General features: G+C 42.6%; 1 protein-coding gene across 1 annotated transcript in view; it reads left to right on the top strand.

The window, feature by feature from the left end:
• The window catches only part of SNX18 (sorting nexin 18), a 29286-nt gene extending 4188 nt beyond the window's left edge, over positions 1-25098 (top strand). The window contains exon 2 of the mRNA XM_055554550.1: positions 22427-25098. Within this exon, the coding sequence (XP_055410525.1) occupies positions 22427-22680 (254 nt within the window). The 3' untranslated portion in view covers positions 22681-25098. The remainder of the gene's footprint in view (positions 1-22426) is intronic.
• The last annotated feature ends 2127 nt before the right edge of the window (positions 25099-27225 follow it).

The following is a 27225-nucleotide window of genomic DNA, read 5'->3' as shown; positions in this document are numbered from 1 at the left end:
TTTACAAGTTGTTTTTTCCTTCAGGATCTCAAAACATAATCCTATTGTAGGCCTTACTGTGACTTTTGAGAGAAGAGTCAAAAAAAAAAAAAAAAAAGTGAAAATCTTGAAGCAGTTTGTGCAATCTTTTGTTGTAAGTATTTGACCCAAAGTTTTTATTAAGTCTTTGTTGTTTTCAGTAAGATAAAAGTGGTTTTATCCCTTTTACATTTTACATGTTCTAATCATATATTACCCTGGAGAAAAGCTTGGGAACCCACTCCAGTATTCTTGCCTGGAGAATCCCATGGACAGAGGAGCCTGACAGGCTACACAGTCCATAGGATTACACAGAGTCAGACACGACTGAAGCAACTTAGCACACACGCAATCGTATATTAAGAGACCCACATTCAATTGAGTCAGAAAAAGATTAGAAAGTACTTTTTGATTACTGAAGCAGTTAAGAAGGGGAGTTAATTAGTTCTTTTTCTCCCTTAGTCCTTGGGGAGAGAGGACGGGACCATTAGGCTCCTCTGGAGCTTTTTTCTTATCCAGGAAACCGCTGCCATCAGCCAGCTTTCCCAGAGTTTTGGACCTGAGTTCTTCCATGCTGAGTCTGTAAGCCACACGTAACTCTCTAAGTTAGTTACAGTTCAATAAAATTTTAAAAATTCAGTTCCTTAGTCATACTAGCTATACTTCAAGTGCTTTATAGCCAGCGGCTATCATACTGGACAACAGAGATGAGGCCTGTTTCCTTCCTTGCTCTAGGTTCCCATTGGACCGTGTTGAGCTGGACTGTTGGCCAGAGTTTAACTGTACATCCTGTCATGGGTTTCTCTGGCAAATCGATGATCTTTTCACATACTTCCAGATAGTTTTCTTTTCTCGATCACCTGGCATCCCCTCTCTGTATGGACTTAAGGAATAAAAAATAGGCAGGGAAACAGGTCCTGCTAGATCCTTCTCTACAGAACATCCCGGGTACCCAACCATTGAGTAATACTTGTGCAGAGGGAGGAAGTCCACCGGCTTTGCAGCCTGCCTTCATGCCCCATTCAGAAAACCCAACTGGGTTCTGGATGGACATTTGAAGCTCATAAGGAACCATCTCCAGAAAGAGGGTGGAAAACGTAAACACCCTGCAGTGTGGTCAGCTGGGGTTTACTGACCATACTTAGTACTGAAACCACCACTTAATAATGGTTTTAGCATAAGTGCTTTCTGCAAAAATGAAGAGAGCCTTGTGTTTCCTTCAGCGAAAAGGGAATGTTAGAATTCTGATTTTTTTTTTTTAATCTACTGATGAAGTCTTAGATAAACAGACCTATTTTGGTTCATGGAGTTCAGTGTAGGAAGAAGGCAGTTTTCTGTAGTCTGAAGTACAGTAGATGGAATTCAGAACTTGAATTTTATTCATATTTTGCTTTGTTGTCACAGGAGCCCCTTAAATTCTTTGTTCATGGACGGTTCATTGATTGCTGATAACCAGCCTACACAGGTCTATCAGTGAGCTTTGTAACCCTGTGCTCTTGATTTTCTTTTCTTGAAATGACAGCCTCTTATCCCCTTCTCTTCATTGTCCCTGCCTGCTGTATGCTTTTATAATGCCGGTGTTAGTGAGTTTGGTGTGGTGTGTAGAATATATTTCACTATCAGTTTCTTAGCATATTCAATTCTGTTTCCAAAGATACGATTAATCTCTGGTATTTAATGAAGCTTAATCTGGAGGGCAGGGAGTGATGGTGGTTTAAAAGCTTTGGGCTTATCTCTTGGGGAATTCTGTGAAAGGGAAAGACTGTAATGTTAGATGATGAGAAATGTTGGTTTCATCTTTGTTTATGAATCTGGACTAGATAGCCAGAGGCAGTGACTTAAAGGGAAATTGTATTCCAGAGAAAAGGTATAAAATCATGTAAAGGTGATTGGTTGGTAAAGTATAGTCTGAGTATGTGAAGCGGGGATGCAGAACCAGACAAATAAACAGGCAGTCCTGTTTTCTGTGCTCGTAAATTAAACACGCAGGGTCTACTTCACTGCCCTCTGTAAATGGTCCAGACGGAGCTTCCTTTTGAACAAAAAACAACCCCAGGACCTCAGGAATGGTACACCAGTAGTGAGCCTGTCAGTCTTGTGGGTAGAATTTCACCATTGTGCTTCCTGTCAGCACAGGGAGGGTTGGTCTTCTGTCCCCCAGACATTAATTAAAGATAGCCAGAGTCCCGGCAGGGCACTCGAGGTGAGGCTGGGCCACTGCAAGCCCTTCCCTCTCTGCTCCCCATTCTCCTGTGTCTAAACATAGCCCTGAGATGGTTGTGCCAGAAATACAGAGAAGAGGTCTATTAAGCGGGCTGTTTACAAGCTCATCCTTACTTTGAAACGTCTGGGCTAGCAACTGAGGTCATTCACCTTTTTTGCTTTAGTCTCATCTATAACTGTACCGGGGAAACAGTGGAAACAGTGTCAGACTTTATTTTTCTGGGCTCCAAAATCACTACAGATGGTGACTGCAGCCATGAAATTAAAAGACGCTTACTCCTTGGAAGGAAAGTTATGACCAACCTAGATAGCATATTCAAAAGCAGAGACATTACTTTGCCAACAAAGGTTCGTCTAGTCAAGGCTATGGTTTTTCCTGTGGTCATGTATGGATGTGAGAGTTGGACTGTGAAGAAGGCTGAGCGCCGAAGAATTGATGTTTTTGAACTGTGGTGTTGGGGAAGACTCTTGCGAGTCCCTTGGACTGCAAGGAGATCCAACCAGTCCATTCTGAAGGAGATCAGCGCTGGGATTTCTTTGGAAGGAATGATGCTAAAGCTGAAACTCCAGTACTTTGGCCACCTTATGCAAAGAGTTGACTCATTGGAAAAGACTCTGATGCTGGGAGGGATTGGGGGCAGGAGGAGAAGGGGACGACAGAGGATGAGATGGCTGGATGGCATCACTGACTCGATGGACATGAGTCTGAGTGAACTTCGGGAGTTGGTGATGGACAGGGAGGCCTGGCGTACTGCAATTCATGGGGTCGCAAAGAGTCGGACACGACTGAGCGACTGATCTGATCTGATAACTGTACCATTTTTCCTCTCCCATCCACTCCTAGTTATTTTTTAAGGAGACTTCAGTTCCAGCCTTAAGATTTGGCCCAATCTATATTTTCTTAGTGGAGACAAATTTGCCTTTGGGATTTTTGTTTTAGATGACTGAATCCCTTGGTTAAAGCATCAGTGTGACTGGCCACTGAATGTCTTGGTCACAATCTAGGTGGGACACTACTCACATCACCTTGTCATTGGTTTTTCCTACTTCTTTTTTGAACCGTGAAGCCCTCTACAGAATCCTATCAGGAAGTCTGGTCCGTTAGGCTGGTCACTGTAGAGCCCAGAGGTGGCATGGACCCGAACTGCCACTCAACGGTCTCCTGAGGAATCTTGGGCTCAGCTGGACTGTCTGGCCTCTTGAAGTGTCATATGCACAGGCTCCTATCTGGTCATTTTTGAATTTTCAAAGACCGTGTGGAACCTAAACAACTCTTACCAACATGACACTTTTCTTTTCAGGCTAAATAATCTGCTGTCTCTCGAAGTGTTTTTTAAAACTAAAGTTTCATATCAAATTAGATTTAATTTGCTATCTATTTATGATGACCACACACACACACACACAAATAGCACACTAATGCTTAGCTCTGTTTAGAGAGACTGTGCCCAGAAGACCTGAACTATTTGTCATCCCATGTTTACAGAGCACAGACTCGATTTGTGTCAGCAAGAGGGACGGACAGGACTCTGATCCTCATGGAGGTCTTTGTTGTTGTTGCAGTGGAGGTGCAGAGGAAGTCCCATCACGGAGTTTTTTGACTGGTGGCAGGGAAGCTGTGTGCCAGGGTGCTGAGAGTCCCCGGGGCTGCACAGAACAGATGGGGTTGGTCTGGGTCTGATAGGGGGCTGAGTCAACTCTGGAGCCCCACAGCAGAGTCCGGTCACCATGGGCCAACCTGACATCTGGGTGACCAGATGTGAGGGGATCCTTGGGCAGCTGTTTTAACCTCTGTGAGCCCCGTTTTCTCCCTGACAGAGGGAACACTTCCTCATAAGGTCATCATGAGGACCAAATGTTACGGTTCTTAATAGTTGCTCACTAAGCAATTGATTTTGCAAAGTATAAAGGTACTTTTAAGATGGGAGATTCTCTCCCTTAAAAGACAATTCCAGAGATCTTATTATCCCTTCAGGAGGCCTTTTACCACCAGAATTGCAGACAAAGTGTAAAACCCTATAGGGTCACGGGTACAATAGTTGAGTGCTGTATTTTACTGCAGCTGTTGTTTTGCACACCAGGAAAAATGGTGACAGGAATAATCATTGGTGTTACTGGAGTCACCAGTTTGCCGTTGTTCACATTAGGGAGGTTATGTAAATTGTCTCTTGTCAGCCTCTCTCTTCCTCCAGATTGCTGTGTCCTTGCACAAGTGCTGGCGTTTCTGATCTTCAGTTCTGTCACCTCAAACTATGAGGTTCCCGGTTTCCTAGATGTCGTTTTGTTGGTTAACTTTTTTAATAGCATCGTTCCTGCATTGAAAACAAAATATTAAAAAAACCGAAAATAAAATATTCCAAAGTATATAGTGAACATTTTGACCTTGTTTCAGGCTAGTTTCAAGAGCATTCTATTTGTTTATGTGTCTCTGTAATCTAGGGGCATGAAAATCCTTTATCGGTTGGCATGAAAGAAGAGTCACGCACATTTAGTTTGGATCAGCAAACACGCATCCAGGGCTTCCCCTGCCAGGTGTTGCGAATGTGAAAGTGATGACCCCCTGGCCTCCAGCCTGTGATGAGAGCTCCCAGGTGTGCTGGGTGGCTGGAGCAGCTTTCCTCTGACCCAGATGAGGGTGTAATTAATAGGGCCACCAAAGAGAGAAGGTGTAATCGGCTGTTTTCCCTCCTACAAGCTGTAGTTCACCTTGAGTTCTAAGTACTGTCTCCTCTTCAGACGTAGAGCCAGTCTTGTATTGTTGATCTTGCATTTGTAGCTCTGTTAAACTTCAATGTGAATGAATTTTAGCCCACATGTCATTTCTTCTCCCTTTTCTTGGAACTTTGTGTCTCTCACTGTGATGTGACTTTTTTTTTCTGATAAAGAAGTTTTATTTGTTATTTAGCAGGTAGGGAGACACTGGTCAGGGAGGGGAGCTTAACATCATTCAGTTTATTCATGGGATCCTCTGAAAGGTAAACCTGATTTTATTCACAAATTTTTAAGTGCCCATCAGACACTAGTAAAGATGCTACGGTTGCACCAGAAGTCAAAGCAAAGATCACCACCCTTGTAGAGTTTGCATTCTAGCAGGGTGGAGACACAAAGAAAAAACACACACTGAGTAATTATAAATGTGTGTCCAAGTTTGGTATGTGTTCAGTTCAGTCACTCAGTCTTGTCCGACTCTTTGCGACCCCATGGACTGCAGCATGCCAGGCGGGTCCCAAAGCTTGCTCAAACTCATTTGAGCAAGTTTGTTGAGTCTGTGATGCCATCCAGCCATCTCGTCCTCTGTCATCACCTTTTCCTCCTGCCTTCAATCTTACTCAGCATCAAGGTCTTTTCCAGTGAAGGTCTTTTCACATCAGGTGGCCAAAGTACTAGAGTTTCAGCCTCAGCATCAGTCCTTCCAGGAATATTCACGGTTGATTTCTTTTAGGACTCACTGGTTTGATCTCCTTGCAGTCCAAGGGACTCTCGGGGAACCGCACCTGCACCCACACCAGCCTCTCTGGGTCACCCCTCACGACCCAGGCCGGCCCCCACCTCCAGAGTGCAGCGGGAAAAACACCTCGGTCAGAAAGAATCTGGCAACCGGGACCCAGGTGTGCCCACCACCCGCCTCAGTGCCACAGTCTGGGCCTGTCCCCACCTCCACAGCAGGTCACTGGGGGACCTTGGGGCCGAGGGGGAATGAACGCTCCTAAGGGTGGCACAGAAGTAGACCAGACCGCCAAGCCACAGGCACTCTGGGTGCAGAAGACCCTCTCCCTTCCCACCGCGGTGGCCTGGCCCAGGTAAGGCTGGGTCAGTTCGTCTCTACGGCCGGAGGGACACAGGGCGATGCTGGTCGACCTGATGAGGCGACCCCGGAGCTTGACTCTGGAGCACAGTGAGAGTCACCCACCTCATGGTATATGTTAGGGGGAAAATAAAAGTGGAACAGAACAAGTGGACTTGCGGAGGCAGGAGGCAGAATGAGGTATGTATTGAAAAGCATGATCATCGAGGCCTCATTGAGAAGATGAGATTTAAGGAGGTGAGGGAGTTAACCAAACAGGGATGGGGGGAGAGTTCTTCAGGCAGGAGATACAGCTGGAGTAAATGTGCTAGTGTGGGTGTGTGCAGGGCCTGCTGAGGAGCGGCAGGGAGACCAGGTGATGGGTGCTAAGTGAGTCTGAGTAGGAGGTGAGGTCCCAGAAGGTTCGACTTACAGGGCTTTGTAGGTCATTGTCAGGATTTGGAGTGAAAGCCCTAGTTTGACGGGAGCCATTGCAGGTTTTGAGGGAAGGAGTGATATACCAGTAGACCTTTTAACAGACTTACTCCACTTGCTGTGCTGAGAAGAGAATGGGCAGGGATGAGGCATGGTGGGGAGGTCAAAAGTAGGAGCTGCTGCTGCTGCTAAGTCACTTCAGTTGTGTCCGACTCTGTGTGACCCCATAGATGTAGCTAGGGGCCAGTAAATCTGATAATGTGGCTGAGAGATGATGAGACAGTGAGGTTTCACTCTAGATTTATTTTAAAGATAGAATCAGCAGGTTTTCCTAAAGGAACGGATGTGGCACCTGAGAGGAAGAGGAGATGTTAGAGTGAGTCTGGTTTGGGCTTCATCAATGCTAAGAATGGAGTTTCCATCAACTGAGATGAGGAAGGCTGTGAGTGACACAGGGGTGGGGATGGGCTATTAGGACTTGAGTGTAAGCCTTGAGGGTAGACAGGCTCCTGCATTCTGTTCCACATCTCCCCTACCTGGCACATTCACAGTCAAGCCCCAGGTCAAGTTCCTGTCCTTGGAGTATCCCAGCCCTTTGCTAAGTCGTCTTTGCTGATAGAATGCTGACTGGTGTGCCAGAGACTGTATGTTGCTTGGTTAGTGTGCAGGGATCGTGTTTTTACGTTCCTCAAGTATAAAGTTCCACTATTTCATACATGCATAGTAAGTACTTAATGAATGCTTATTGAATTAATGAAGTAGGCACTCCAAAGTACTTCTTGATTAATTTTGAAATAGATTTCTTCTGTAATTTATAGAATGTTTTTGTTTTTCTATTTATGTGATGATGGATAACAGGATTTAAAAGTGTACAGGAAATAAAGATAGGATTTGGATGTGTTTTATGGGTGAAGTCATGAACATGTGAGCAGTTTAAATCTTAGACTTAAGTATCTACAAAATGACTTTCCAAAATTCATTGGAGTGGGGAGGAGGAGAGGAAGTTTGAAAATGCTTCATTTTATGTGCCAGAAGAATTATGTACCTCATGATTGAACTTTATATTGATTCTTGGTGTTTAAACTCGTGTATCGTATGTTTCTCTCCTCTTTGGGAAGCTTTCATGATACTACTCTTTCCCTGGGGTCCCTTTTGCTTAATTCAAAACATGTGAATTAGAGCATGTGTGTTCAGGGTGTTGAGTGACTTGGATGCACAAACCATTGGGTGTGGGTGTTGGGCAGGAGGTGCCTGCCCTCAGGGAAAATGCAGTTCCATGAGGGAGGGAGAATGTGTGTGCAGAAAACTGAAATGAGAGGTGGATCTGACTTAGTGCCTGTGGAATAATAGTGCGTGAGAGTCCAGGGTTGTGTTAGAGGTTTGGGTGGTAGCATTGGTTTTCCCTTTGAAAGATGGTTGTATTTTGCCTTTTGGAGGAACATCGATGGACAGTGCGTGGTTGATCTGGGAATGCTTTAGGATAGGTTTGATAAGCATATAAGAGCTGATACGCTCCATGCCCAGAGCTTAGGTCACTGAGGGAGGCTGACAGGTGAGTTAGCTGTCACTATCCTTTGTGACCCATACAAGCACGGTAGCACATGCCACGGTGTGAAGTAGGGCAGAGGAGGTGTGGTTAACTATGCAGAGTTCAAGGGTGGCTCCTCCCTGTCTCAGCCAAAGAAGAGTTTTGAAAAGCAGTTGGGAGTTTGCCTGGTGGGCAGCGCAGGGAAGGGCATTCTGGGCAGAGGGAACCATAAGTACAAAAATCAGGGACTAAACCCGGCTGCCTCTCACATCAGCCTTGGCATGGTTGCAGCTGGACATAGGGCCCCTTCTGGATGCACTGAATCTGAAAGGCAGGAACATGTAGCCTAGACACTGGTGTTCTTAAGAAAGGTCCTTGTGGTTTTGATGCTGGAGGTGATGGAGGGAGCCTCATGGAAGATCAACAGGGGTATTGATGTGCTCGGGCCTGCAGTCCTGGTGACAGGTGTGAAGGGTGGCTCGGGGTGGGGCAAGATGGGAAATTCTTGTAATAATTCAGGCAAGACATGGTGAAATACTAAACTAAGAGAATGTCTTTGCGGGTGGGGAAGAGCAGACAGAAGGAGGTGTTGGCCAACAGGAGTGGGGGAAGGGGCAGGGCGAATAAAATGCCCTGCACACTGAGCCTATGGAGCTGCCAGCAAAGATGCTGGAAGATGCAGCGGGGTCTGCAGCCAACAGGTCAAACCCACCCAGGTGCCTGTTCATTTATAGCACTTGAGCTTAAGGATGTTTTATATATATATGTATATATTTTTTAATGGTTTTATAAGCCTCAATTTTGCCTCAACTTGCAAAGCATCAAATATTTACTGTCTGACCCTTAAAGAAAATGTTTGCTGACCCTTGGAGGTCAAGCAGGTTAGGGAGTTGATGTATGTGTGGCTGTTGCTACCATTTTTAAGTACTTACTGCGTGAGCAGCAGTATTCCGGGCAGTCACAACCATTGCGTCTAATTCCATTCAGGGGTGGGTGTGGCAGCAGAGTGGTCATGAGCCTGGACCTCAACCATATGGGGCTGAGTTCCCACCAGCAGCTTCGCTCAGCCTCAGTTTCTTTGTGTGACACCTGGAATAACCATTTTCTGTGGCAAATATGTCTCTAAGCATTAATGATTAGCTGTTGAGTTAGTTTGCCAGGACTGCTGTAACAAATTACCACAAACTGGGTGGCTTAAGAAAAGTATAACTTTGTTCTCTCCCAATTCCGGAGTCTAGAAGTCTGACATGAAGACATCGGCAGCGCCGCTCTCCCTCCAAAGGCTGGAGGGGAGGATCCTTCCAGCTTCTGGTGGTTGCCGGCAATCCTTGCTGTTCTTGGCATGTAGACTCATAGCTCTAGTCTCTGCCTCCATCTTTACCTGGCATTCTCCCTGTGTGCTCATCTCCTCTTCTTTTAAGGATTCTACCACATTGGATTTAGGGCCCATTCTTCCAGTATGGCCTTGTGCTTGCATGCTCAGTCACTCAGTCATGTCCGACTCTTTGCAACCCCATGGCCTGTAGCCCGCCAAACTCCTCTATCCATGGGATTTCCCAGGCAAGATTACTGAAGTGGGTTGCCATTTCTTCCCCCAGGGATCTTTGATCAAACCTGCATCTCTTGCATTGGCAGGCGGATTCTTTACCATTGAGCTCCCTGGGAAGCCCAATCCAGTATGACCTCACCCAAACTAATTATGTGGGCAAAGACCCTGTTTCCAAATAAGGTCACAGTTACAGTTTCCAGGTGGATGTGAATTTTTGTGAGGAGATACTGTTCAACCCAGTATAGCTGTTTAACTCCCCAACTGGGTGCCAAGTGAGGCTCAAGGAAGTTGAGTGATTTCCAGGATCATGCAGCTAATAAGGAGACCTAGGATTTGAGTTCACTTTTATCCCTGACCTGAGGTCAGTACTCTTTATGCTACAATAGGTAGGATGCTTGCTAGAAAATTGTTTTATCCTATAGGCAGTCAGCAGCCACTAAAGGTTTGAAACTGAAGCGTGACTTCTGAACTGTGATAAAAGTAGCAAATGTACATTGAGGGTTTTTGTGCATCAGGCATGGTGCTTTGCACTGGATTATATCTATTTAAACCTCATGGAAGATTTTGAGGTAAATTCTCTCATTATCCCCACTTTGCCGGCAGGAAGGCGGTGAGCCATAGAACCTAACTGTGAGCTCTTGGCATGCGTCCCCTGAGTGCAACCTGGTTCCCAAGAAGCTGCTCCTGTTGGCTGAGTACAGACCTGCAGAGGCTTGTTAGTAGACCAGGCTCGAGGCAGGCTTCGAAAGAGCAGGTGAACTGAAGACACCTGTCAGGGAGAGTGGTAGGACTGGTGAGGGGTGGCTCTCTTGAATCTAGAGTTATTGTTTACTTGCTAAGTCATGTCCAACTCTTTTGTGACCCCGTGGACTCTAGCCTACCAGGCTCTCCTATCCATGGGATTTCCCAGGCAAGACTACTGGAGTGGGTTGCCGTTTCCTCCTCCAGTGGATCTTTCCGACCCAGGGATCCAACCCACGTTTCTTGCATCTCCTGCATTGCAGACAGATGCTTTACCACTGAGCCACCAGGGAAGCTTGAGTCTAGAGTTACCTTTGAAGTATTAAGTTTGAGTGACAGAAAGTAGTGATGCCAAGAATAGAAATAGGTAGGTTTAAGAAAAGAAAGAGGGAAAGAGAAGGAATGGGGCTGAAGGGATCCTTAGAAAATCCCATTTTCTGGACTTTTTATTATATTTCGTTATATTGACATTTGTGATTTTCACAAAAGCCCACCTATTGCCTGCAGTGAGAAATCTTTATAAATGCTAGTAAATGTCAGCATAGGTAATCTGTAAGTTTTCATGTGTTTTGAGTTATATTTTATGTCTTTTAAAATACTGTATTTCTATTGGTAGATTGTTTTGACTTCAGTTGTTTATTTATGATTGGTTCAGGAAGTCTAGATGTGGCCAGAGTAAAGACTCATAGCCAGTGGAAACCTGGTCCCCGCCATAGGCAGAAAGCAGGGACACCCCAGGGCCAAGAGTGTGCTTAAGTTTAAAACTGTTGATTTAGGAATCTTCCCCAAAGTGTAGTGATTGTAAAGTGATGTGAAGTGCCGATCATAATGGCCACAGCAAACAGCACTGTAGGAAGCCATTAATGCTGGGCTGCTCACCACTTAGTACCCACCATAGCTTAAGTAGCAGCTGGTAACGCTGGGGTTTACAATTACATTTCTAAAGTTAAAAACTAGATATTATTTGGGAAGAATACTTGAAAGAAAGAAAAAGATCCTTTGAAAACATTGTTCTAACTGTAGTAGTAACTGCAGCCCTCTCAGAAGCGGTCCTGGGAATCATGGATCTGGCTTTGGATGTGTACCTAACATGTCTGTTTCTTTTCTAAAGGGCCAGTGCCACCTCACTCTATTCCTTCCCCCATAGAGAAGGTCCTGTCTGCTTAGCAGCTTCTATTAGATTTATGTTAGTCTGTGTGCATGTGTGCTCAGTCGTGTCTGACTCTTTTGCGACTCCATGGGCGATAGCCCACCAGGCTTCTCTGTCCATGGGATTCTCCAGGCAAGAATACTGGAGTGGGTTGCCATTTCCTTCTGCAAGGATCTTCCCAGTCCAAGGATTGCATCTGCATCTCCTGCATTGGCAGGCGAATTCTTTACTACTGCACCACCTCTTAGCTTGGGCCTCCCTTTATCTTCCTAGAAAAAAAGAAACTTAAGGTTTTACATTTGGTTAAAGGTAGTTTCCAAAGTCCATTTTAGTCTTAGGTATAGGTATGTTTTGTTGTATGTCAAAGGTCATTTAAATCCAAAGTGCTTGGCAGCTTGCAAATATCCCTAATGCTGCTTTATTTGTACAGACCTATACCCATGCGTGTATATCAGGAAACAAAAGGATTAGGAATTAGGAACTATCCACTGTGCACCTCAGGCATCAAGTGTATTCTCTGAATTTTAACCACACCATGGATTCTGTTTTACAGCATCAGTTGTTTTATTCGAGTTTTATTGTATGTTCATGATTATCAAGAATATTCCTTCTACCTTATTTTATTATGATTCTGTGGGTAGAAAACCTTTAAGAAAGAAAATGATAAATGTTTTTCTTATCCTCAAATTTTGGTCTTTATCTCTCTTTGCTTGGCCATAAGCACATCAACATTTTCACCATTGTATCCAGAGTCTTCTGAAATAAAAGCACTATTTTTACAGTATTCTCTTGAATCTGTCACCCCAGTATCTTTATCATGTATTTAACACTTAATATAAGCTGAAACACGAGAACCTTTATTATATATAACATTTCCTAGCTGTGAACAGAACAACCTATGCTACCAAATGAGCCACAAGAGATATAATCCCGTGATTTTCATCTTCATTTCTGGACAAGGTGAGCTGTATGGATGTATGTACATAGTGAGTAGAAGTAATCCACTGTTTTAAGATGCGGTGCACGTCAGTGAGTGTTTTCATTCATACTAAATGTCATCCTGCCTGTACACTTCTGCTGATTGCTGAATGGAGCTAAAAGGGCTGCTTAATTAGGAAATAATAAGACTTTTACCAGAACAAACAGCTTCTTATTGTATCTTCAGGACCCAAACTTAGAGGCCTGAGTTCTTTAAGGTTCTTTAATTTTTTTCATCATCAAGCAATCAGGTCTTTGTTGTTGTTATTATTATTTAATTTTTTTTTTTTGTAATTTATTATCCTGGTCCTGACCCTCTCTCTTTTTTTTGAATGACTCATAAGTTCTCATTGTGAAATGAAAGTGAATTTTGAATTACTTGTATCTTTGAATTTTGATAGTTCTTGGCTCTAGGGACATTTTGTCCCTTCAAAAAGTTGCTCTCACTGATGAGTTCAGTGGTACTATTTGCACGCTCTCAAGTTTATTTACATGGTCCAAATCTGGAGCCCACTTAGTCAGACTTGATGCAGGAATAAATAGAATTGTGAGGGCCTGGAGGCGGTTCGTGCATGCCTACTCGGTTGCTCAGTTGTGTCCTACTCTTTGCGACCCCATAGACTGTAGCCCTCCAGGCTCCTCTGTCAATGGGATTTCCTAGGCAAGAATACTAGAGTGGGTTGCCCTTTCCTTCTCCATGGAGGTGATTCATGGGTTGCTTATCCCAACATGAGGCTTCTGGAGGCTTGGTGTGGTGTGGTGCCCTGTGTTCTGGGCCTGGTCCATGGGGTTTTGAGGTCTCAGGCAGGAGGCAGCCCCAGTTGGGCAGGTACAGGGAACTGCGTGGGTTATGAAGCTGACCCAGATTCACATGTAGCTGGCACCTTGTAAAGTTATTTACCTTGCTTAAGCCTCTTGTCCACCTCTGAAAACAAAAGAGTCATCCTTGCTTTTCTTTCCAAGTTAAAGATCAAAACAAAACAAAACTAGACATGCAGAGTACAGACCACAGCTTTGCATAGAGCAGGTACTCACATGGGACTGTTTTCCCTGGATGGATAGCCATCCTATCCTGCCCCTTTTATGTAAATGTCAGTCTTTGTTTTGGGAGCTATTTTACTAATTAAAAAAAAAAATCAAAAAGTAAATATTGGAGCAGAGAGAGGGGAAGAAGAGTCAACAAGTGGGTGGATGGAAACCGAAAGGAGGGAGAAAAGTTTAGGGGGAAGGAGTTACTGGGGAGTTAGCAGGGACCCAGGGGGTGGGTACCAGTGATGGGAGGGTAGGAGCGAAATAGGCCACGTTGGCCAAATTAGCATTTTCTTTCAACATTTCACAAGTACCAGGGAATGAAGAAAAACAGGTCTAGCTCACGCAGCTTCTGTACAGCTGTCCCTGTGCCCTTCAGCCCGTCTCCTGTTCTGTCCCTCACTGCCTGCGTTTTCTGGGGCAGGGCCCCAGGAAGACAAAATCTTGTTAATGTTCTTGGCACATTCATGATTTCAAAATTAAATGAAGTGCTTACTTTTTTCTTCTAATTCTTTTTTTTTTTTTTTTTAAAGGAAGAAAATGTAGCCTTTGGATCCCTGTTGCTTAGTGACTGAACCTTTTGTATAATTGGTCCGAGGAGGGACAAAGCATAGGAGAATAAGAGATTTGGTTAAGGAAAGGAAGGCAAAGTTCAGGTACAGAGACTAGTAGGTTGGGAGCTTTTGGAGCAGCCAGCAAGCCTGGGGGGTAGGGTGGGGCCTGAGAAGGTGAAGGTGGAAGAGAGGGCCTTAACCAGAGAAACTGAAGGGAGGCCAGATAAACTCAACTGAGTTTAGAGCCTCCCTGGTTAAAATGTCTGAGGCACTGCAGTATGTGAGTGGGTTGGGTTTTTTTTTTTTTTGTTTTTTTGTTTTTTCCCCCTTTCTGGTTTTGCTGGGTCAGAAGTTGCCAGGGCAGTGCTTTCTTTCTGCAAATCAGAAGGAGATGATACAGCAGGGTTCAGTGTAGTGTAACAGTATCGGCTAATGTGCTTTATACTTCAGCTCATGGAACTGATCAAAACTGACACATGTAACACGGAATGATCAAATCTCTGAAAACAGGGTTGAGCAGCCGTCGTTGCTTGAGGGCAACAGAGAGCCAGCTGGTTGACTGTCCCTAAGTGCCGTCCTGTTCTCTTCTGCCCTGGCATCACTGTTCGCTCTCTAGGGCTCAGACATCCCGTCCAGAGCAAGGCAGTCTCTGGCCAAGCCTGAAATCCTACCGCATTTTCTACATGTATGTGTATTACTTTTTAAATTGCAAGGGAAAAAATAAACATTATATTTTAAAAAAGAAAACTGGGTACAGTTTCCAAACATATTTCCCTAAGCGATTGCTCTCAAAATTTAAAGAAGGGAAGACTGTTCCTGACTGTTGGCTATTCTTCACATGTTCTCATTGACTAGATGATACCAGAGCTTCAGTGCTCTCATTCTAGAAAAACCAAAATGGCAATGAGATGCTTCCTGAACAGTTTTACTGATGTACATAATTTAATGGCATGCTGTGTAAATAATGTGATGCTTTTGAAAATGGTGCTGACTTCCTGGATTGTAATTAATCTATGAGTTTGAGCCCTTTAAGGTTATAAAAATAATGGACTTAATCATGTGATTGGATTCTTTTATGTGTCATTATTTTGTGTTCCCCACAAGTGTGCATAATATCATTCCTCTAAAATTGAGTGCATGTGGGTTATTAATTAGGATGCTCCTTCTGGCCTGAGCATGCTTTAAAATTATGCTCACATTGGTAAAATACCCAGAACATGGGAGGAGAGGAGTGGGAATGAAGTTAGGACATGAGTTCTGCTGGGTTTGGTGATAGGAAAATGGGCAAAATGCCTTTCTCTGAGCCTGAATAATTTCAATAAGTATCAAAATGAACACAGTTAGGAATTTTGCATGTACAGAGTCAGCTAAGAATGCCAAAAAAGTCTGGGAGATTTGTTAATAGCAGGTCCTAAAGCAAAGTTGAAATACTGGTTTAGTTTTCCTTTTATGACTCCAAATGTAGAAAGGGAAGGACCCTTTTCAAGAGAGTGGAGCAGAGGCCCTGACTGGAATGTTAAGTGGAGAGTGGCAGGGCTGGCAGGCAGGTAGGAAGGGCGAGTTCTTTGCCAGGAATTAGCTGTGGGACTTTGGGCAAGTCACAGCCTCTTGCTAGAGAGACTGAAAAAAACTGCACCAAAACCTCGTCTAACCTTCACAACCTATAGCGCATTGAAAAAAAAAAAAAAATCGGAGACCCAACTCTGCCCTTCTTACCAAAGGACTCAGTTCTTCCAGCTTCCCCAGTGGTAGTGGTAGAAGTCTGTCATGGTCCTGCTCCATCCTTTGGAATGAAGGTTTAGGCTGATCAGTTCCTGAGTGAACTTTCTATCCTGTGGAAATCCTTTAATAATTTGTCCAACTATTTTAATAGTTAGATTGGGTGCTCAGCTGCAAGTTCCTTCTTAGCCTGGAAGCCTTTTTAGGAGGGGTGACTCTGTATTATGACTCTTTGGGGCCCATGGACTGTAGCCACCAGGCTCCTCTGTCCATGAAATTTTTGAGGCAAGAATACTGGAGTGGGTTAGGGTTAGTGGAGTGGGTTGTCATGCCTTCCTCTAGGGGATCTTCCCGACCCAGGGATCACACCCGCATCTCTTATGTCTCCTGCATTGGCAGGCAGGTTCTTTACCACCAGCACCACCTGGGAAGCGCATCTCTGTATTCCTTTCTGCCTCCCCGCCACAGAGATTCCCTGAGGAAGAAACACCTGAAATGTGTCCAACTCAGCCCAGTGTCCTGCATGGGAGCTAGATTGCTTTTGCCTGTTGGGGAGCACAGTCATGGGTGTGATGGAAATACATTGCCCACGTTCATGAATACCTTTTCCTGTACTTCTATTACCCTTTAAGAATTTATTTTTAGTTGTGTAACTTGGGGAGGCTGCACCATTTTTTCATATATTACCTTCTTGTTATTTTGTCTTGTTATTGGCTATAAGTATCTTAATGAAGAATGTGTTCATTGTTCTGTAATGTCAGCCTCTTCTTATTTAATATCAGAATTTAATAATTGCCTCTATTTTCTTTTCTTGACAAAATCTTATTTTGTCCATATATAACCCCATATAATGTTTGTCTTTTAGCCCGAGAAATAATTTTGTAGTTATGTACTTGTGTTCCTACTCTGAAATATGTTTCCCTCTGATCCCTCCTATTTTTAATTTTCTTTCACTTTAAAACAGTTGCCCTACCCATGAGTATTATGGGTCTTTTGTTTAATGCAGAAGCAACCACTTTCACCTTAGGCTTTATTTTATAATTTCTCCCCCTTATTGTTTGATTTTCCTTACTGTTACAAAAGCAGGGTGACAGTGTGATGTTTGTGACAGCAGAGGCCTGGTAGGGTTAGATTCCTCCTAAATTAGCCACTATCAAAGTACAGCTTTTGGGGGCGGGGAGTTTGGGGGTCAATGGGTACGTGTATGTGTGTGGCTGAGCTCCTTCCCTGTTCACCTGAAGCTGTCAGAGCATTGTTAATTGGATCTACCCCAATACAAAATAAAGTTAAAAAAAAATACAGGTTTTGAAAACCTTTGCCTGTTTTTGTATTGACTGCATGATAAAAGTATGCGTTCCTGTTGGTCTTTAGATTCTGGCCCATGTTTCTAGCTTTTATTTACACTCCTCTTGGGTTTGGTACAGCTGAGAGAATACTTAAAATATGCCTGTAATGTTTGTTACAACTCTGCAGCTGGTTACATTGTACCTCTGCAGTTGATTCTTAGCTACAAGTTAATATTTTAAGCTCTCCTAGAAGTAGCAAGTCTGTAGGGATCTAACCCTGCCCCCAATAGTTTTCTTTCTCCAACTCTTCACTCTTTAGAAGCTAAACCTGATTGAAAATGTGGCTATCTCTGCCTTGTGATGTTTAATATTTTAGATTTGGAAATATGGGAAGCGTAGATGTGTGTACAGATAATTCCCAGTTTGAGAATTGGCAAATAAACTGCAAGAATACACCGTCTGTGACAAAACCTAAGTCCTAGTTCTAATAGTAAAACTATTTTACTTATATCTAATGGATGTTTGTAATATCATTTCTATTGGAAAAGTATGTTCCCACTTTGACCTTGAGAGAAGCCAGAGTTTAGAAGTGCAGTGGGTAGAAGTGGGGTAGAGGGGAGCTTCAGGGAAACTCCAGAAAGTAGTTCTGTTCATCAATTCCCCAGTGGTTTTTTCTTTTTTTTCTGTATACTCTCAGACAGTAAACTAATTAACTTCCATAATTAGCTTATTGAATGATTTGACTTTATCTTTCTCATAAGAAAACACACTAAACCCTTAGTATTTGTTAAAACTGTATGGCAAAAACTAATCAGAGGCTTGTGAGGTGAATATTTAAACACAGAATGGTTTTCTTCTTGAAGGAAATAATTTTTTAACTGTCAATAATATTTTACAAAAGATAACTTACTTTTGGGGGGGCTTGGAGTTGAAGGTCTGTGGGTTGTCATCCTGAAATGTAACAACCAGATGCTTAGAGAACTGAATTGCTGTCAGCTCGGGAACTCTTTCGATTTTTCAAAAAGTATATTGCTGTCAGCCTGTTTTTTGTTAATCATCTTTCTTCAGAAGGTGGGTCTGGAGGGAAACCACTTTAACTACATTTTAGTTAAAAGACATTGTGGTTTTAAAATTTGCTCCAAATTCATGGGTCCAATTTTGTGAAGACATAATCTTCCTTGATTACACCGAGTACTCCCTCTTCTACCAGTTTGTACATTTATAGAATGCTGTTCAATACCTTCATTTTCTATCTTGTGTAGGTCTTGAATGGTTGCAGGCATGTAAATCTTGTCACCTCAAAAAATAATTCGAGTCCCTGAAATAGGAACCATGTCTGTTTCTGATAAACATATTTCACCTGTTTCCTTGCTCCTTGCAATCTCCTGATGCATTATGCTAATAGATTTGAATTGTATTAAGTGCCTTAAACCAAAATTCCAAGTGAAATTGCCCTTTGGGTGCTTCTCTTCAGTGGTTTGTTCTGTTCTTCCTATTTTGACTTATATACTTTTCCATTAGAATCTAAGTCGGTGAGAAGGGGGGAAGTGGGGGGAAGACAAAACCCCCCACCCCCCATGTAAGTTTGAGTTTAAATTGTCAAAATAATGAAATATGTGCTGCCTTTTTGATTTTTTTTTGTAGCACCCTAATTGTATGCTTCAAGGATAAGAAAATCAGACATCTTATACATATTAAAAGGCTTTACAGGCACAATTAATGAATTGAATGAGGTTACTAAGATTCCAGAGGGAAATTTTCAACACCTATATGGTTTATTTTACATACTCACAAGGTCTCCTGACGTGCACGTCAGAATAAAAGCCAGGGACCAGCATGGAAGGTGAAAAGAGAGAAGGGGAGGGCAGGAGCCCCTGCCCTCATCCCCAGCACCCTGCTTACCAGCCCACTTGCCTTTTTGTCTCTTCAGTCTCCACTTTCTTTTCTGAATATTTGTGGTGTTTGCTTTGAAGTCAGTTCTGCATTCAGATCCCATCTCTCCCACCTCTTACTGGGTTACTGCTAACTTCGGGCCTCAAAGAATGTGGGTGGCTTTCTCAGTTTCCTTGTTGTAAAACAGCAGTAATGTCTGTAGTAGAGTTGCAGCAGGGTTAGACTTGGTACACAGAAAGTGCCTCGCATATTTGATGACTGTTTTAGGCAGCTCCCATTTACTGTTATCTCCGCTTATTCCTGCCCCCACCCTGGCACCCTTTGTCCTCAGCACTGCCTGGCACAGAGCAGGTCCTCCAAGCATTTTCCCTTGTGACATGATTACATTCTCTTGAAAGAAGCCACAGTCAGTTGCCATGCAGAATTCCGTGCTTTGCGGCTCTGTCACTTCACGCCATGGCTATGTGCTGGCCCTCAGTGTGCTTTCTCAAGGTGTCTTCCTTGAGAGTTCCGGAGGTTGGGGACTTGAACACTTAGTGTGAGCCCCGCCATGTGCATCCCCCTTGCCGGCTCTGTGCTGTCCTTTTGTGTGTTAAGTTGCTTCAGTCATGTCCAACTCTTTGCAACCCCATGGACTGTAGCCCGCCAGGCTCCCCTGTCCATGGGGATTCTCCAGACAAGAATGCTGGAGTGGGTTCCCATGCCCTCCTCCAGGAGATCTTCCCCATCCAGGGATCTAACTCATGTCTCCTGCAGCTTCTGCATTGCAGGTGGATTCTTTACCACTGAGCCACTGGGGAAGCCAGGCCCTCCACAAATGTTAGTAAATGAGCTGAGATTATTGCCCCAGAAACCCAACTGTTCAGGGCTCTGTGTTATTTACAAAATAAATTCATAGCTGGGAGAAAAGCGAGTCTTCGATTCACAGCTCCTTTTTAGTATGTACACTCAGAAAGCTTGAAGGTGACAAATGCCAAAAGGTCTTTAGGCCTTGGAGAGATTTAATACTTGTACTGTGTCCAGGAGTTTTGAAAATGTATTCTGATGTGATTCAGGTTGTGAAAACGTCAGGCTTGTTCATTTGTAAATTGGTTTTTACGGATGCACGTCTGCAGGCCTGTGTCATAGAATGTCGTTTCTGAGAAGATGGTGATCTCATCTGGAGGCTGACGAGCTGCAGGTTCATTGACCTTGGCGCCGCTCAGGGCCAGGTTTCTGAGTTCCTCTGTGCTGGACTCCAGTGACTACAGCAAGTGACCCTCGCAGCATAGTCCTGGTACCCAGCTGCTTCTCGGCTGCCCAGGGATCTGTGCAGGGCAGGGCTCCAGTGCCTGTCCTCCATGCTCAATAGCAGGCACCTCGGCCCTGAATCACACGAACAGTCAGATCGCCTGAGACTCTGCTCTCTTGATGCCTTGTTTGGGCTTCCCAGGTGGCTCGGTGGTAAAGAATCCACCTGCCAAGCAGGATACACAGGTTCCTTCGCTGGATCAGAAAGATCTCCTGAGGAAGGAAATGGCAACCCACTCCAATATTCTTGCCTGGGAAATCTCATGGACAGAGGAGCCCGGCGGGCTATAATCCACAGGGTTGCAAAAAGAGAGTCAGACACGACTTAGCAACTAAACAATAACAGCAAGCTCTCTCTCAACCATTTTCAACGTAAATTTCATAGTTTCATATTCTCAGTCATCTTTTAGGTAATTTTTTCTTTTCTTTTTTAGTTTTCTGTCTCATGCTTTCCTAGTTTATTCAACTTCAATTTTTATATATTAACGATGACACTTGTACAAATATAATGAACATAAGTTCGCTATAAGAAATTATTCTTTTCTGTCTCTAAGGAGGAGGAGCGTTCTCTGTTTAGTGTAGACCACAGGCAGGCAGGTTGCATTGCTTCTTGAGTCTTGTCTGCTGTGGGGGAAATGTGATGGCTACTTAGGGGATTGGGTAGGGGTCTTCTTGTAGCCCAGTTAACATAGATGACATCTCCACTGTGTGGTCACGGGGGAAGCAGGGTATTCTCTCTGCTCCAGGGCTCTCCTGCTTTTCAGGTAAAGATCTTTAGAATAAATAAATGAAAATATACAAACATATATACATTTATACCTGTAACATTTGTTGTTGATGAGTTTTAATTTCTCAGGTCTTTGAGTTGTGCAAAAAAAACCAAAACAGTGTTTAAGGATTTTATTTAATAGTAGGTTTACTCTATTTTGTAGATTTGAAGAAATTTAGATACAGGGCTTTTCCCCTGTATATTTCACCATTGGCTAAAACAACATTTCCACAACAAAGCTGCTTAGCTTCCCCACTGCCTTCTAAACAGGCTCCCTTTCCCTCCACTTAGCATCATCACATCCTCAGACCAGCAAGCCTGGTGCCCTGAGTGTTTCTCTCGTATTTCATCGTGGTTCAGTAGAATGGATGCATGTGGGGTCAGGAATCTGGATTCTTGAGCTGGCTGTGCTCAAGTGATTTGAACTTTATCATCACTCATTTTTAATACACATTAATAGTCTTTATTTTTCCTACCTCCTATGCATCCTCAGGCTTTTGTGCTTTTTTTATGACTGTGCTTCTAGGGGAAGATCTGCCCTCCTGTGGCACTTGCGACAGAAACCATCTTCTGCACCCCACCCCGTCCCCAACCCCCCGGCCCCGCATCCTCTGGTGATGTTTCTTGGCCGGAGGCTATGACACCTCTGGCTTCATTCCCAGGTGACCATTAGGGCAAACTCCACACTCACTGATCTTTACAGCCTGTAGAGAGACGGAGGCATTTGTTTACTGCACAGCGCCATTATGCTACAGGTATGGATCTCCTGGTAGAATGTGGAGTCAGAATCAGGCATGCCTGCAGTATGCTCCACTTTAGAGATGACCTTCTTAATGTGTGTGTATATAGTGGTGTTGGTGGCTCAGACAGTAAAAAAAAATCTTAACTGCAATGTGGGAGACCCAGTTTTGATCCCTGGGTTGGAAAGATCCCCTGGAGAAGTGAATGGCTATCCACTCCAGTGTTCAAGCCTGGAGAATTCCATGGACAGAGTAGCCTAGCGGGCTGGTCCATGGGGTTACCAAGAGTTGGATGTGACTGAGTGACTCACACACACACACACACACACACACACACACACACATACAGAGTGGTGTTACACTTTGTCCCTTAAGAATGTTAAAATTGCAGAGTTTCTTGGTTTGTCTTTTTAGGAAAAATTCCTTGCAGTTTTTGTCTGTAGTATATAGTATCTCTGCTGTTGGAAGAGATGAAACATACTATTTGGTCAATGGCAAAGGCTAGTTTTGATAAGTGAATTTGTAGCAGTGGAGGTGTTTTCAGAAACTTTACCAGATTTCTTCTTTTTTAATAAATAATTATAGTCACCCCTTTAAATGCCAAAGGACTTCAAAATAGTTCAGGCAAGTATTTATAATGCCCAACATTCTGTTTACTATGTAGCTGTAACACTGGGATACATATGTCTTTTTTATTTTTTTATATGTATTTTTTAATTAATTTTTTTTTTAAACCACAGGAGCTCTTACCAAAGTAAAGGAGAGTAGGCGACACGTGGAAGAAGGGAAGATGGAAGTCCAAAAGGCTGATGGCATTCAGGATCGCTGTAACACTATTTCTTTTGCTACTTTGGCTGAAATTCACCACTTCCATCAAATTCGAGTAAGAGACTTTAAATCACAAATGCAGCATTTCTTACAACAACAAATAATATTTTTCCAAAAAGTGACGCAGAAGTTGGAAGAGGCTCTTCACAAATATGATAGTGTTTAATGACTGGACGTTGGATGGTGGACTTTTTTTTCAGTTCAAGGATAATTTCTACAGCAGAATACAAACTGCTATCAAAGAACTATTGCCAACTATCAGCAGTGGTACAAGGATGGTTTTGTGTTCAACTGAAACTGGGCTGAATATATAATTATGTAGGAAAGAAGCAGTTAATATGTTTATATAATAGAAACAGTACCACACATTGTAACTAAATTATACTCTGTATGCCTACACTACCATTGTAACTTTTGGAATAATGAGTATACTATTTGCCTTATTGCTTTTTGAAGTATGGGTATTTTAGTGCGTACTTTGTAGACCTCAAAACCCATGAAGGGTCTCAAAGAAGCTGGCTGGTTAAAAGCCTGCTGTGGATGCCTTTTTACTCTCATAGATTGGGATTACCTAAATTCAGCCTATTCTCTGTTTACAAACTCCAACTAGAGCAGCTATGCGACTTTGTGCCTTTAGACTCTTGGTTTTTCATTTCTCCACCCCGTACCCTCTTTTTAAAGCAACCACAACTTTTCTGATGGAAAGAGTGAAAGGCCAGTGCACATAATGACGAACTGCTGGGAACCTCCTGTCGGCACTGGGGGCAGGGCGGGAGGATCAGCTGTCATCAGTTTGCCCAGCGAGTTTTGTCTCCTGATAGATGCTGGCGAGCACAGCGGAGGGAGCCTCATGTTCACCTTCAGACAGGGTGTCTGCTAGGGAAGAAAATGGTGCCACTCTGCTCCCTTAGATGCTGCAGTAGCCTAGTCTCTTCACTCAAGTGTCCTGGAAACTTGACGTGGAGATTTAATCGAACATGTCTTACAACCCGGAGAAGGGGTCTAACCTGTTGGGGACACGAGCACAGAATCAGTGACAATACACACTCGGTTTTAATTCTTATGAGAGTTTTCTTTTTTTTCTTTTTTAGCTTGAAATTTTTCTTTTTAATATTCAGTGTGTGTGTGTGTGTGTGTGTGTGTGTGTGTGTGTGTGTTTTAATGGATCTACACTGTTAACTGATTGAGACTCCACTGTGATTCACTTGTTTACTTAATCAAAAACTTTTTCAGGGATGTCTATAACATTCAGTGTTATACGTGATGAAAAGTAATGTTGGTTGATCTAATGAGGGACCAGAAATAATTTCTACTATTCCAAATGCTGATGGAAAAAAGTAATTTTTTTTCTTTAAGTATTGATAAGCCCCCAGGACATTTAACCTTAAAAATTACTTTAAGTATATTCTTTTATTACTATAAGGGAAATACAAATGGCTGATAAATACCAAAAATATTCAAAAGCAGCTTAATCTAAAAAGCACAAAGAGATTTTGGTTTGAAATACCAGAATCTCAATGTTTTTATAGTTGCTGAGCTCAATAATGTGATTCTTGAGTTTACAGATTGTAAAGCTGTCACTGAAAGGTTAAAGTGTCTACTGTTTTTAATGAAGTCAAACTTATGCTGCCTCAGAAATCCCTGGGTATTCAAGTGGTAACGTAGAAGTAAAGAGGTCAGTTTGAAATGTTGGTGAGTCACATTGATTAAAAGAAAAGGGTCAATTTGCAGATAGTCATACAAAGTGAAGGTTATTGAAATGATTTCTCAATAGCACATTTACTCTAAAAAGTAATCTCACATGGGTTGAATTTTTAAGATCAGATTTGATCAAAATTTTATACCTTAGGTAACTTAGAGCCAGATTTAACATCATGTGGCTTTGTCTCTACTACCGACATGTGGAACTGTAACCAAATATATTGTTCTCTAAAAAAATAACTTTCTCCTGTTGATTGCAAGATACAGTTCTATAAATGAAACCCATATATATATATATGTTAATTTTATTGCAGAAGTTTAGAGATGATAATGATAGCATTTAATTTAAGTTTGAGTCTGTATTGGACAAATAAGCACTATGCTTTTCAAATGATTGGAAAATCATTTTTATTTGCCTCCTTTTTTTTGAAAGTGGTTTGACTTTTTGTTTGTTTAAGTAAAAATCACTAAACTTGTGCAATGGTAGCATGGAAATTATCTGAGGTGTCTTGTATGATTGTGCTTTGGCCAGGGTGGACATAGTTCAAATTGTAAGAGCTAAAGATTAAAGAGGAAGAAGGTATAGGTTCATGCTGCCTATTTAGAAGAGAACTTTCATTCTTCAGAGCTACATAACATGATAATGCCACTGATTCATAAGGGGTTTAAATTAATTCTATGGGGTAGGACACCAGATTCATTAGTGTTCATTTTCATCTAAGGTTTTTATCTCTCTAACGTTCTTGGTCCTATTGAAACATTTCAGTATACAAAAATACTGCGATGTTAATACCCAAGAGAAAAGCCATCATAATGTGTATGCTGGTCATTATGATCAGTGTGGTACAATTTTTAAAAAATAAACTATCATGCCCTTCATGCTATTATTTGTCTTTTTTTCTATAATTCATAAGTTTTGATTCAAATATGTATTTAGAACAGGGCGTGCACTTGAGCCTGGCTTTGCTATTTTAATTGGAAACAGTTGTAGTTGTTCATGTGCTGAAACTATAATGCAGCAAGACTGGTTCTGCAGCTGTGTACTGGAACTCTGTTACTCTTCTAGACTCTCTTATCTGAAGGTATATTTCAAACCTGGAATAAGGGAACACGTTGGAAAGTGAAATGGAAAGCCAGTGCTCATTGGCTTGAATGGAGTTTAAGTGGGATTTTCTTGGGCTTCACTGGTACTCTTGTCTTACATTTATTCATAACAATACAGCAGTTTCTTAAATGCCAGTTTTTAATTGTCTTGAATTTTGCTGCTGTTCTCATCATTAAGGACTTGAAAAATGTTTTGGTCTCTCAAATGAAGCATGTAAAGTTTATATATAAACCTTTAAATGTCATTCTTTCCTAAGTTCATTTTTTTCTATTAATTTACTAAGCCAGTTTATGCTTATGCTTTTATTGCATAATACTTATGCAATAAGCTTATGCTTGTAATGCTTATCCATTTATGCTTTTATTTCCTCAGAATTGAATACCATGGTTGATACTTTTAAATCCATAGGCATTATCCAATATTCTCATTTCCAGCCTTGTCTTTGGCTGACAGACTAAGTAAAACAGAGTATTGTTTATTTCTAGACGAAAAATATCAAATATTGTTTTATTTCCTTCAAAATATTATGATTAGTGCAGATCAGCCATGTTTATCTTTTAAAAAATAAACAAAGGTTGCTTTATTTCTCAGCTTCAATGGAATATTATAATTATTTTTTTCTCCAGTAATCAAGGAGGCATTTATTTAATGTGAAAGACTTAAACAGAAAAATAGAAGACTGAATTCACTGTCTTAAGCGTCCATCTGCAGTTGCCATATAAATTGTTCATGAAATTCTGTACTGTTTGATTAACTTAAATCCGTAAGCCATTTGGAAGTCCCACTGAATATCTGCTTGTGTTAGTAACTTCAGTAACTATTGAACTTATAACAATAAATTGTGAGTGAGGTGTTTTGAAATAGTAGCTACTGTGTGTCTAGCACCTGACACATAGTAGGTGCTTAAGTAGTTACATGTTTTCTCTGTTGGGAATTGTCACTATTGGTTGCCAGCGGCAAGCCAGCTCCAACTAGCCTAATCCAAAATGTGAAGGGTTGCGATGGGTACAGGGACCTGGAAATCCCACACAGGGCCAAACACCCCATCTAGAACTAAGCTTGCCATCCATGTGGGGCTTTGTAATCTGTCAGGGTCTTATCTTTATGGGTCTGTTTTATTTATTTATTTTCCTGTGGCTTGGCTTTCTCAGCCTCTTCTGATACATCTAAAATGGCCAAGCTATCTTCCAGTTCACAGATTTCCTTAGGCCAGTGGTGGAAACCTGACCCAAGCTGGAGATGTCATCTGTGGCCCAAGATTGGAGGGTGGGACATGAGAAGGAGAAGGTCTCTTAAAGGGTGTTTGAAAGAAGAAAGGAAGCCACAGGAACTAATGTGAAATTCAGCATTTAATTCCTCTTGGTCAGGGTCAGAATTAGCCATGACAAGTTCCCCTTGGTCACAGGTAGAAGCAACACACAATTTTCCACGTGGTAAGTTCTCATGAGTCTGAGGAGTGGTGGAGTAAACTTCTAGGCAGAGTACAGAAGGGTGCTATGCTAGGGATCTGGGGGCAGGCTCCTGGAAAAACCCAACTTGGGGATTTGCCTCTATCCCGGACCTCTGACTTTGTGGGCAGGTAATCTAGGATTGAGTCATAGCTAAAGCCTTTCTAGGGATCACGAGTTCCTCCTACTTGGTCTTGATTTCCCAATCCCATTATTCCTGTGGCAGAGATGGAGCTTCCAAAAGTGGCTTGTTTTGTTAAGTCATGTTTAGCCACTCAGCCATGTCCAACTCTTTGTGCCTTTTTGGACTGTAGCCTGCCAGGCTCCTCTGTCCATGGGATTCTCCAGGCAAGAATACTGGAGTGGGTTGTAATTTCCTTCTCCAGGGAATCTTCCCAACCCAGGGATCAAACCTGGGTCTCTTGCATTGCAGGCAGATTCTTTACCTGCTGAGCCA

The sequence above is a fragment of the Bubalus kerabau genome, chromosome 18, assembly GCF_029407905.1.
Source record: "Bubalus kerabau isolate K-KA32 ecotype Philippines breed swamp buffalo chromosome 18, PCC_UOA_SB_1v2, whole genome shotgun sequence".
NCBI lineage: Eukaryota > Metazoa > Chordata > Mammalia > Artiodactyla > Bovidae > Bubalus > Bubalus kerabau.
Note: the sequence above shows the minus strand (reverse complement) of the source record. Positions and strands in the feature narration are given on the sequence as shown.